Below are 13,255 nucleotides of genomic sequence, written 5' to 3'. Positions count from 1 at the left end.
AGATTTCTATCAGATCTTGAGCTTGCAAACCCTGTGAAAAATCAGGCACCAACTAGGATCATGCATGCAACTCAGGTGAGAGCTTGGATTTCACCTCCTTGTGGCATTGTAAAAGTTAACGTCGATGGTGCAGTGAGCAGAAGTAGAAAGACAAGGTCGGTCAATGCAGTTTGCCGTGAAGGTACGATAGTTTATTTAAGTTCTTCTGCTTTGGTCCTTTTTTGGGATGGTTGAGCCGGCTACTCTTGAAGCTTTGGCTTGTCGTGAATTACTTGCCTGGCAAAACACCTCATGCTTCAGCGGATAAAGATCGCTTCGGATTGTAAGTCAGTTACTGATATCAACAAAGATACTGTAGGACCCATTAGTTCAGTGGTCATGGTGATCAACAGGACGATGATTGCTTTTGAGACCTGATCCTTTGCTCATGAAGGGCGTCTCTCCAATATGGAGGCGCACAATTTACCGAAACATGGTTTGAACTTTGAACTTGTAAGAGGGTCGCCACCTGTGGCTTATTAACTCGCATGATGCAAATGTGATTTCTGTAAACCAGATGATTGATCAATAAAAGCATGTTTTCTGTAAAAAGAAATAGAAAAGCCCGACCCCAACACAAAATTTGAATTCACGGAATGTTCACATGGAGAGCTCTCTCCAATCATAATTAGAACCACATCCAGAGTTACGGAATGTTTAACCAACATAAATAGCGAGCTCTCTCCAACCAATCATGACCCTACTTGAACAGGATCTATCCTACTCTTTTTTTTTCGGTTTATAAGGCTTATCTCAACTTTTTTGTTTTTTTAATTTAAAGGGCTCATCTCCATCTTATTTTTAGTTTTCAATGCGTATTAAATCTTTGCATGCAAGAATTAAAAAGGAACACACCAATGCATGCAATGTTCCTACTCATCTAGTGGCCAAGCATGCATGCAATGTAATTAATCCAAATTAATGCATGAGTTTAATTGAGGTAGTTTTGTAAAGTATGAGATACATTCCTCCACTCACAAAATGCCTTGGTTGATGAGATTTGAGATTTAAGCCCTATAAACCGGAAGGGAGAGATTATAGCATCGTGACGCTGCATCCTGACAGGCTCCATTTTTCACTTCCACGTATTATTTTTTTGCGGGGATTTCCACTTTTTTTTGCCCGGTAAAACAGACAAATGGAAGCTTCGATGCGTTAAACTAGCAGCAGTTGTGACTCGGAGCATAGCTCAGTCTCCAGTAGCTCGCCCACTGCGAGAAAGGCACAAATGGCCATCGATGAAAAGGCCACGAATCTGCAGGGGAAGAATCCGCAACGAAAATATATGTGGTACACAAACATGTCCATGCGACGTTATGCGCCTATCATCGTCCTGCAGCTGTGCATCCTCTCGGGCGAGCCGGTGGCGGCCAAGGTCCCGGCGCTCCTCGTGTTCGGCGACTCCACCGTCGACACGGGAAACAACAACTACATCTCCACGGTCGTCAGGAGCGACTTCGCGCCCTACGGCCGCGACCTCCGTCTGGGCAATGGCCAACCCACTGGCCGCTTCTCCAACGGCCGTCTCACCGTGGACTTCATCTCCGAGGCGTTCGGCCTGCCGCCGCTGGTGCCGCCCTACCTCGACCCGAGCGCCAACATGAGCAGCCTCGCCTCAGGCGCATGCTTCGCCTCCGCCGGCGCCGGATACGACAACGCCACGTCTGATCTTATGGTAAGCCATCGCCTTGTGGGCAATATGGAAATGCAGAAATGACTTAGTCTTTAACAGATCAACAAACTTTCACTTTTTGCAGGTTGTTTTCAGAGCCACAGCGTTCATCCGTATGTGGTCGCTACTCACTCCGACGGAGGCCAGGGAGCGTTTGGTTACTGCGTCTACCCGATGGGAGATGGTAGCTCGGGATATTTTCAACCGGTTTGGATGGCGGTCATGTAATAGGATAGAGTGATCCTATAGTTTTGCCAGCCGGTTGTGGCTTTCAGCTTTTCTTACTTGCAGATTTTGTTTTAATTTGCACTATGACCTTTCTGTACTTTTGAGATTGGTTTCGTATTATTAATAATATGAGCCGTATGCATCATTCTGATGCAGAGGCTGGGGCGCGGCCCCTTTTCCAAAAAAAAAAAAGAGGACCGTAATTAAGCATTCGTATATGCTCTTGGCTCACGTGAAGTCGTGAAACTTGCAGTCCGTGCTCACGATTTGGAAGGAATTGGATTACTTCAAGGAGTACGCGGCCAAGCTGAGGAGCTTCCAGGGAGAAGAGAAGGCGCAGGAGACGCTCACGGAGGCGCTCTACCTCGTCAGCATGGGCACCAACGACTTCCTGGAGAACTACTACGCCGTGCCACACGGACACGGTAACGCGGCCAAGTACCCCACGGCGGCGGCGTACGGCGGCTACGTGCTCGGCGTCGCGGAGTCGTTCGTGCGCGCGCTGCACGCGCTCGGCGCGCGCAAGGTCGACCTAAACGGGATGCCGCCCATGGGCTGCCTCCCGATGGAGCGCACCTTGGGCGGCGCGTGCACCGAGGAGTACAACGCCGTCGCGGAGGACTACAACGCCGGCCTCCGCGCGGTGATCGACCGGCTCAATGGCGAGCTGGGCGGCGCGAGGATCGTCTACGGCGACGTGTACGGCCCCGTCAGCCACGCGCTCGCGCACCCCGCGGCGTACGGGCTGGAGAACGTGGAGGCCGGGTGCTGCGGCGCCACGTGGCGGTTCGAGATGGGGTACCTGTGCAACGCGCGGACCCCACTGACGTGCGCGGACGCCGGCAAGTTCGCCTTCTGGGACGCCATCCACCCCACGGAGCGCCTCCACCGCGCCCTCGCCGACGCCAAGATGAACACCACGCTCCACGTCTTCCTATGATTCGTCCGTCTGCTGTTGTGTGCTCGCAGCAAATCGAATCATCAAATGTGATCGTTCTTTTATGCGGTCGGTCTTAATTTAAGTGTGCGTGTGCCAACAGGGCAACGTATCAGCTATCAAGGTGAAAAAACACATATTTGTTTCTCTTCTCTACTACTAATAAAAGAGCAAACATGAACTTTTTTGAACACACCACACAAAACGTACACGGATCCATTATCATCGTATGATTAGGCCCATTAAACTTAATCTAACTGTTGTCCTTAATTTAATCCATTCTCTTTGTGTACTTAATAATTTACATTGACTGACCTTGTTTCACCGTAGAGAAAAATATGAAACTTCACGTCTGATCAATTAGGAAACTATAACCACGATCATATCTTATTAGGAAACTAATACACAATCGCATTTTATTAGAAAACTAATTACAATCTCATTATATTAGGAAACAGATTGACACGTCCATCACCTCAACCTTCTGGATCCCGATCCCATCTCTTCCAAGAAAATTCACCACCACCGGCCTCCACTCGGCATGGCGACGAGGAGCCGACCAGAAACTGTCATGCATACTGTGTGTTTAATATTCGACCAGAAACTACATCGAACTACTAGGATACCCTGTTTATCTATTTTCTCAATAATATACGTTTGTTCATTTTGGCACATGTTCATCTCTACTACTAATAAAAGAGTAAACATGAACTTTTTTAAAACACACCACACAAAATGTACACGTATCTATTGTCACCGTATGATTAGGCCCACTAAACTCAATCTAATCTCTACTACTAATAAAAGAGCAAACATGAACTTTTTTAAACACACCACACAAAACGTACACGGATCCATTATCACCGTATGATTAGGCCCACTAAACTCAATCTAACTGCAGTTCTTAATCTAATCCATTCTCTTTGTGTACTTAACAATTTACATTGACTGACCGTGCTTCACCGTAGAGAAAAATATGAAACTCCACGTCTGATCAATTAGGAAACTATAATCACGATCATGTCTTATTAGGAAACTAATCACGATCGCATTTTATTAGAAAACTAATCACAATCTCATTATATTAGGAAACAGATTGACACGTCCATCACCTCAACCTTCTGGATTCTGATCCCATCTTTCCCAAGAAAATTCACCACCACCGGCCTCCACTCGGCATGGCGACGAGGAGCCGACCAGAAACTGTCATGCATACTGTGTGTTTAATATCCGACTAGAAACTACATCGAACTACTAGGATGCCCTGTTTATCTATTTTCTTAATAATATACGTTTGTTCATTTTGGCACATGTTCATCTCCACTACTAATAAAAGAGTAAACATGAACTTTTTTAAACACACCACACAAAACGTACACGGATCCATTGTCACCGTATGATTAGGCCTACTAAACTCAATCTAACTGCTGTCCTTAATCTAATCCATTCTCTTTGTGTATTTAACAATTTACATTGACTGATCGTGCTTCACCGTAGAGAAAAATATGAAACTCCACGTCTGATCAATTAGGAAACTATAATCACGATCATGTCTTATTAGAAAACTAATCACAATCGCATTTTATTAGAAAACTAATCACAATCTCATTATATTAGGAAACAGATTGACACGTCCATCACCTCAACCTTCTGGATCCCGATCCCATCTCTCCCAAGAAAATTCACCACCACCGGCCTCCACTCGGCATGGCGACGAGGAGCCGACCAGAAACTGTTTCTGTCATGCATACTGTGTGTTTAATATCCGACCAAAAACTACATCGAACTACTAGGATGCCTTGTTTATCTATTTTTTCAATAATATATGTTTGTTCATTTTGGCACATGTTCACTACAAAATGTGACTGCGATGGAAGAGGCGCTCCTGCAAACTTTGCTTCATGTACCTGTTCATTTTGATTTGTTATGTTGCTTGTAAGACAACTGCCCATCCAACATTTTACGGTTCCTTGTGAACTTACAAGGTGTTCCTGAAATTTCTCTAAACATTGTGCCGACTTGTATACTTCAAAATAAGCTTTCTGTGCATTATTAACCAGAGTGTGCTACCTTTATATCTCCAGTGTTTCTTCACAAATGTCGTTTACGTGTGTCATCGACGCATTCTTTGTTTTTTCTTAATTTGTAACATCTGTACTGCTGGAGTTGATTTATTTTAATTTGTTACATTTGGAACTCCTTTCACTTCAAAAATGGGCTGGATGGTCTAAATTGTAGGATGTGGGTTTTTTGTTCACATGAACAATCTAAATAAATATGCTTTTGAATATTCTTCTATGTATAAATACTTTAAGGTCCTTTTGTTGTACATTCGATTAATGTTAGGAAGTAATGACCATCAAAGTATTTTTATTATTTAATATTATTACACATAAGGTGGTGTAAAGAACAAACTATCAAAAATGGTTGTGACTTGCATTTTTTTCTTATTTTCTACAACTGGTACTTGTCCATGTCCCCATTGTGTTCCAGGGATGTTATTTTGTACTATTGTTTTCCAGTGTCTACCCTTGTATTTATTCGGCGCAATGTTATTTTCGCATTTTGGCATGAAAGCTTGTTGGATTGGAGGATGATGAACACAGATGAAAGAGGGGAAACTTTGTGGTGTATGTTGCCTGCTAGGTTTAGCTTCAGATTTTCAGTGCTTTGACACTTTGTGCAGAATGAACTCAACATTACATGTTAAGAGCATCTTCATGCATATAAAGAGTAATCGGAGGCATGAAATTGCAAGTTGTATGGGTTGATTTATATTGTCCAGTCTTAGATATGTTTATAACTGTGTGTGTATCAGACATGAACATTCATCGTTTCATGCCTTGTCAAGTTTTCCTATACGCCCCGAGGCGCAAAGCAATCTTTTATCTACCACATATTGGCAACTACTTGAAGTATACCCAATACTTATACGTGTGTTGCACGTGCACACTTACTAGTTTCTATAGTTGATCATATTTTTCATCCTGTATCTCTTCTTTCATTTTTGATAGGGATTTTTTAATGCAAAAAGGCCGAAAGCAATATATTAAGCGTCACAGGTCCTTACATACACTCTCACGGAAAAGAAGATTACATCCAAATTCTTATTAGGGGTGCCCAAGCCTTCTTCTGTCACATATCCATCTGTGACATGCAGTGAGCAAAGCTCGTCGCCGTCTTTGAACCTTTATCTCAGCGGAGCAAACTTGTTTAAAGCAAGAAGCTTTTAGAAGCAGCGGCTAGGGAGGTCGCCGATGTAAACCACAAGACACCGGTGGACACAAGCTGCATAGCAAATTGCCGCCCCCGGAGAAAAAAAACGACGAAATGTGATTGTAAACTCTTAAGACCACAAGTGCTGGCCAAATCTAGACAGATCCATCAGGGACCAAAACCGACCTCCCCGGATGATAGGCACACCAAGGAAATAGGGGTATGGTGGAGAGGACATTAATCCTACACTGGGACAACGTTGTCGCCTTGCCACCTAAATCAGACACATAGACTACCTATAGAAAATCTTAATGAAGTCACCCACACCAGATCCATGATTGAGGTCAAGAACTCCGCCGTCCAGGTCCACACTCCAATGCCCTATTCTCCGGAGACTTATCTAGGCCGGTTCACCGTTGGAGGTCGCCCTCACGCTGGACCAATGTTCCTTCAGGCACCGCTAGCACAACAAGCATCCCCAGCCAAAGACCGATGCAAATCCGACCATGCATCTTGGTGCACATACCATAACACCCCACCAACCTCCGCCACACTAAGTCCCCAACAAACATAACGTCCCCGCCGATGCCAAAACCGTGCGGGCTTGCCTTGACGACGCACTTTGGCGACGACCATGGGGAGGTAGACGATTTTGGTGGCAAGGGCTTCTTATTGCCTCATCATTGCATGGAAAATTCAAGATGTTGATTATCTCACATGAGGACAATTCATCCATCTTACCCTATTTAACCGGACATGTGTGATATTTTACTCTTTTGCATGGGCATATGTGGGCGACGACTGTGATGACAAGCCATGAGAAGATTGAAAGGACAAGGATTATGTAGGACGTGTGTGTGCTGAGAAAGATGAGATCGAGTATGGCTATCTAGTGCCTTGTGTGATTGTACATGCGATTTTGAATGTGGTTTGATTATTGAATTGATATCAGATTTGGCTAATGCATTTGCACGTCAGTGTCTATGTGAAGATGCTATGTCAAATTTGCAAAATCATTTTCATGACGTGAAGATGTTTAATTTGGAATTTATTCAATTTGATGATAGAAAATTTCGAGCTAGTATTTTTTGATGATGACTTGCTTGAATAGTGTTTGGAGATAGAGTAGGCGGACTCCGATCATGATATTTTAGGAAATATGCCCTAGAGGCAATAATAAAGTTATTATTTATTTCCTTATATCATGATAAATGTTTATTATTCATGCTAGAATTGTATTAACCGGAAACATGATACATGTGTGAATACATAGACAAACAGAACGTCACTACTATGACTCTACTTATTAGCTCATTAATCAAAGATGGTTATGTTTCCTAGCCATAGACATGAGTTGTCATTTGATTAATGGGATCACATCATTAGGATAATGATGTGATTGACTTGACCCATTCCGTTAGCTTAGCACTTGATCGTTTAGTATGCTGCTATTGCTTTATTCATGACTTATACATGTTCCTATGACTATGAGATTATGCAACTCCAGTTTACCGGAGGAACACTTTGTGTGCTACCAAACTTCACAACGTAACTTGGTGATTATAAAGGTGCTCTACAGGTGTCTCGAAAGGTACTTGTTGGGTTGGCATATTTCGAGATTAGGATTTGTCACTCCGATTGTTAGAGAGGTATCTCTGGGCCCACTCGGTAATGCACATCACTATAAGCCTTGCAAGCATTGTAACTAATGAGTTAGTTGCGGGATGATATATTACGGAACGAGTAAAGAGACTTGCCGGTAACGAGATTGAACTAGGTATTGAGATACCGACGATCGAATCTCGGGCAAGTAACATACCGATGACAAAGGGAACAACATATGTTGTTATGCGGTTTGACCAATAAAGATCTTCGTAGAATATGTAGGAGTCAATATGAGCATCCAGGTTCCACTATTGGTTATTGACTGGAGACATGTCTCGGTCATGTCTACAAAGTTCTCGAACCCGTAGGGTCCGCATGCTTAAAGTTTCGGTGACGATTGTATTATGAGTTTTTGTGTTTTGATGTACCGAAGGTAGTTCGGAGTCCCGGATATGATCTTGGCCATGACGAGGAGTCTCGAAATGGTCGAGACATAAAGATCGATATATTGGATGACTATGTTTGGACACCGGAATGATTTCGGGGAGTTTCAGACATATACCGGAGTACCGGGGGTTACCGCAACCCCCCGGGGGGTTTAATGGGCCAAGATGGGCCTTAGTGGAGAAGAGGAGGGGCGGCTAGGGCAGGCCGCGCGTCCCCTCCCCCTCTAGTCCGAATTGGACAAGGAAGGGGGGGCCTTTCCTTTCTCTCTCTCCTTTCCTTCCTTTCCCCCTCCTACTCCAACTAGGAAAAGAGGGAGTCCTACTCCCGGTGGGAGTAGGACTCCTCCCTGGCGCGCCCTCCCCTGGCTGGCCGCCTTCCCCCTGGTCCTTTATATACCGGGGCAGGGGGCACCTCTAGACACAACAATTGGTCTCTTGATCTCTTACGCGTGTGCGGTGCCCCCTCCACCATATTCCACCTCGATCATATCGTAGCGGTGCTTAGGCGAAGCCCTGCGTCGGTAGCAACATCATCACCGTCATCACGCCGTCGTGCTGACGGAACTCTCATGTGAAGCTCTGCTAGATCGGAGTTCGTGGGACGTCATCGAGCTGAACGTGTGTTGAACTCGGAGGTGCCGTATGTTCGGTACTTGGATCGGTCGGATCATGAAGACGTATGACTGCATCATCCGCGGTGTGCTAACGCTTCCGCTTTCGGTCTACGAGGGTATGTAGACAACACTCTCCCCTCTCATTGCTATGCATCACCATGATCCTGTGTGTGCGTAGGATTTTTTTTGAAATTACTACGTTCCCCAACAGTGGCATCCGAGCCTAGTTTTACGCGTAGATGTTATATGCACGAGTAGAACACAAGTGAGTTGTGGGCGATACAAGTCATACTGCTTACCAGCATGTCACACTTTGTTTCGGCGGTATTGTTGGATGAAGCAGCCCGAACCGACATTACGCGTACGCTTACGCGAGACTGGTTCTACTGACGTGCTTTGCACACAGGTGGCTGGCGGGTGTCAGTTTCTCCAACTTTAGTTGAACCGAGTGTGGCTACGCCTGGTCCTTGAGAAGGTTAAAACAGCACTAACTTGACAAACTATCATTGTGGTTTTGATGCGTAGGTAAGAACGGTTCTTGCTCAGCCCGTAGCAGCCACGTAAAACTTGCAACAACAAAGTAGAGGACGTCTAACTTGTTTTTGCAGGGCATGTTGTGATGTGATATGGTCAAGGCATGATGCTAAATTTTATTTTATGAGATGATCATGTTTTGTAACTGAGTTATCGGCAACTGGCAGGAGCCATATCATTGTCGCTTTATTGTATGCAATGCAATCGCCCTGTAATTGCTTTACTTTATTACTAAGCGGTAGCGATAGTCGTAGAAGCAATAGTTGGCGAGACGACAATGATGCTACGATGGAGATCAAGGTGTCGCGCCAGTGATGATGGTGATCATGACGGTGCTTCAGAGATGGAGATCACAAGCACAAGATAATGGTGGCCATATCATATCACTTATATTGATTGCATGTGATGTTTATCTTTTATGCATCTTATTTTGCTGAGATCGACGGTAGCATTATAAGATGATCTCTCACTAAATTTTAAGGTATAAGTGTTCTCCCTGAGTATGCACTGTTGCGAAAGTTCTTTGTGCTGAGACACCACGTGATGATCGGGTGTGATAAGCTCTATGTTCAAATACAACGGGTGCAAAACGGTTGCACACGCGGAATACTCAGGTTATACTTGACGAGCCAAGCATATACATATATGGCCTCGGAACACGGAGACCGAAAGGTCGAGCGTGAATCATATAGTAGATATGATCAACATAGTGATGTTCACCATTGAAACTACTTCATCTCACATGATGATCAGACATGGTTTAGTTGATATGGATCACGTGATCACTTAGAAGATTAGAGGGATGTCTATCTAAGTGGGACCTGTTGGAAATATGCCCTAGAGGCAATAATAAATAAGTTATTATTATATTTATTTGTTCATGATAATAGTCTTTTATTCATGCTATAACTGTATTATCCGGAAATCGTAATACACGTGTGGATACATAGACCACAATATGTCCCTAGTGAGCCTCTAGTTGACTAGCTCGTTGTGATCAACAGATAGTCATGGTTTCCTGGCTATGGACATTGGATGTCGTTGATAACGGGATCACATCATTAGGAGAATGATGTGATGGACAAGACCCAATCCTAAGCCTAGCTCAAAGATCGTGTAGTTCGTATGCTAAAGCTTTTCTAAGTCAAGTATCTTTTCCTTAGACCATGAGATTGTGTAACTCCCGGATACCATAGGAGTGCTTTGGGTGTACCAAACGTCACAACGTAACTGGGTGGCTATAAAGGTGCATTACAGGTATCTCCGAAAGTGTCTGTTGGGTTGGCACGAATCGAGACTGGGATTTGTCACTCCGTGTAAACGAAGAGGTATCTCTGGGCCCACTCGGTAGGACATCATCATAATGTGCACAATGTGACCAAGGGGTTGATCACGGGATGATGTGTTACGGAACGAGTAAAGAGACTTGCCGGTAACGAGATTGAACAAGGTATCGGTATACCGACGATCGAATCTCGGGCAAGTAAAATACCGCTAGACAAAGGGAATTGTATACGGGATCGATTGAGTCCTTGACATCGTGGTTCATCCGATGAGATCATCGTGGAACATGTGGGAGCCAACATGGGTATCCAGATCCCGCTGCTGGTTATTGACCGGAGAACGTCTTGGTCATGTCTACATGTCTCCCGAACCCGTAGGGTCTACACACTTAAGGTTCGATGACGCTAGGGTTATAAAGGAAGTTTGTATGTGGTTACCGAATGTTGTTCAGAGTCCCGGATGAGATCCCGGACGTCACGAGGAGTTCTGGAATGGTCCGGAGGTAAAGATTTATATATGGAAAGTTGTTGTTCGGGTTCCGGAAAAAGTTCGGGTTTTTTCGGTATTGTACCGGGAAGCTTCCAGAAGGTTCCGGAGGATTCCGGAGGGGTCCGGAGGTCCGGAAATTGTTCCACCATGTCCAATACAGTAGCATGGGCTGTAAGGGGGCGCCCTAGCCTTAGTGGGCCAGGGGAACCAGCCCCCCAAGGCCCATGCGCATGGGAGGGGGAAACCCTAAGGGGGAGGGCCTCCACTTGACTTGGGAGGCACTCCTCCCCCCCTTGGCCGCACCCCTTCCTTGGAGGAAGGGGCAAGGCTGCGCCTTCCCCCTCTCCCTTGCCCCTATATATAGTGGAGGGGAGGGAGGGTATCCATACCTGAAGCCCTGGCGCCTCCCTCCCTTCCGTGACACCTCCTCCTCTCCCGTAGGTGCTTGGCGAAGCCCTGCAGGACTACCACGCTCCTCCATCACCACCACGCCGTTGTGCTGCTGCTGGATGGAGCCTTCCTCAACCTCTCCCTCTCTCCTTGCTGGATCAAGGCGTGGGAGACGTCACCGGGCTGTACGTGTGTTGAACGCGGAGGTGCCGTCCGTTCAGCACTAGGATCTCCGGTGATTTGGATCACGACGAGTACGACTCCTTCAACCCCGTTCTCTTGAACGCTTCCGCTTAGCAATCTACAAGGGTATGTAGATGCACTCTCCTTCCCCTCGTTGCTGGTTTCTCCATAGATAGATCTTGGTGACACGTAGGAAAATTTTGCATTTCTGTTATGTTCCCCAACAGTGGTATCAGAGCTAGGTCTATTGCATAGATTCTTTGCACGAGTAGAACACAAAGTAGTTGTGGGCGTTGATTTTGTTCAATATGCTTACCGTTACTAGTCCAATCTTGTTTCAACGGTATTGTGGGATGAAGCGGCCCGGACCGACCTTACACGTACTCTTACGTGAGACAGGTTCCACCGACTGACATGCACTTGTTGCATAAGGTGGCTAGCGGGTGCCAGTCTCTCCACTTTAGTCGGAACGGATTCGATGAAAAGGGTCCTTATGAAGGGTAAATAGCAATTGGCATATCACGTTGTGGTTTTGCGTAGGTAAGAAACATTCTTGCTAGAAACCCATAGCAGCCACGTAAAACATGCAAACAACAATTAGAGGACGTCTAACTTGTTTTTGCAGGGTATGCTATGTGATGTGATATGGCCAAGAAGAATGTGATGAATGATATGTGATGTATGAGATTGATCATGTTCTTGTAATAGGAATCACGACTTGCATGTCGATGAGTATGACAACCGGCAGGAGCCATAGGAGTTGTCTTAATTTATTGTATGACCTGCGTGTCATTAAACAACGCCATGTAATTACTTTACTTTATTGCTAACTGGTAGCCATAGTAGTAGAAGTAATAGTTGGCGAGACAACTTCATGAAGACACGATGATGGAGATCATGATGATGGAGATCATGGTGTCATGCCGGTGACGATGATGATCATGGAGCCCCGAAGATGGAGATCAAAAGGAGCAAAATGATATTGGCCATATCATGTCACTATTTGATTGCATGTGATGTTTATCATGTTTATGCATCTTGTTTACTTAGAACGACGATAGTAAATAAGATGATCCCTTACAACAATTTCAAGAAGTGTTCTCCCCTAACTATGCACCGTTGCTAAAGTTCGTCGCTTCTAAGCACCACGTGATGATCGGGTGTGATGGATTCTTACGTTCACATACAACGGGTGTAAGACAGATTTACACACGCGAAACACTTAGGGTTAACTTGACGAGCCTAGCATGTACAGACATGGCCTCGGAACACAGAGACCGAAAGGTCGAGCATGAGTCGTATAGTAGATACGATCAACATGAAGATGTTCACTGATGATGACTAGTCCGTCTCACGTGATGATCGGACACGGCCTAGTTGACTCGGATCATGTAATCACTTAGATGACTGGAGGGATGTCTATCTGCGTGGGAGTTCATAAGATGAACTTAATTATCCTGAACATAGTCAAAAGACCCTTTGCAAATTATGTCATAAGCTCGCGCTTTAGTTCCACTATTTAGATATGTTCCTAGAGAAAATATAGTTGAAAGTTGATAGTAGCGATTATGCGATCAGTAGAAAGCTTATGTCCTTAATGCACCGCTCAGTGTGCTGA

General features: G+C 45.0%; 1 protein-coding gene across 1 annotated transcript; it reads left to right on the top strand.

The window, feature by feature from the left end:
• Window positions 1-1,328: 1,328 nt before the first annotated feature.
• Window positions 1,329-3,059, top strand: LOC123130539 (GDSL esterase/lipase At2g04570). The gene is made up of 2 exons (XM_044550414.1): window positions 1,329-1,714; window positions 2,193-3,059. The coding sequence occupies exons 1-2, from the start codon at window positions 1,340-1,342 to the stop codon at window positions 2,877-2,879; spliced, it is 1,062 nt and encodes a 353-aa protein (XP_044406349.1). The 5' UTR covers window positions 1,329-1,339; the 3' UTR covers window positions 2,880-3,059.
• The last annotated feature ends 10,196 nt before the right edge of the window (window positions 3,060-13,255 follow it).

The sequence above is a fragment of the Triticum aestivum genome, chromosome 6A, assembly GCF_018294505.1.
Source record: "Triticum aestivum cultivar Chinese Spring chromosome 6A, IWGSC CS RefSeq v2.1, whole genome shotgun sequence".
NCBI lineage: Eukaryota > Viridiplantae > Streptophyta > Magnoliopsida > Poales > Poaceae > Triticum > Triticum aestivum.
The sequence above is the reverse complement of the archived record's forward strand: the minus strand, read 5'-3'. Positions and strand labels throughout refer to the sequence as shown.

Bases quoted from the DNA above. Each gene is read 5' to 3' on its own strand.
- LOC123130539 (XM_044550414.1), top strand. From the start codon at position 1,340: ATGTCCATGCGACGTTATGCGCCTATCATCGTCCTGCAGCTGTGCATC. The intron at 1,715-2,192 runs GTAAGCCATCGC...TGAAACTTGCAG, and splicing joins ACGCCACGTCTGATCTTATG to TCCGTGCTCACGATTTGGAA.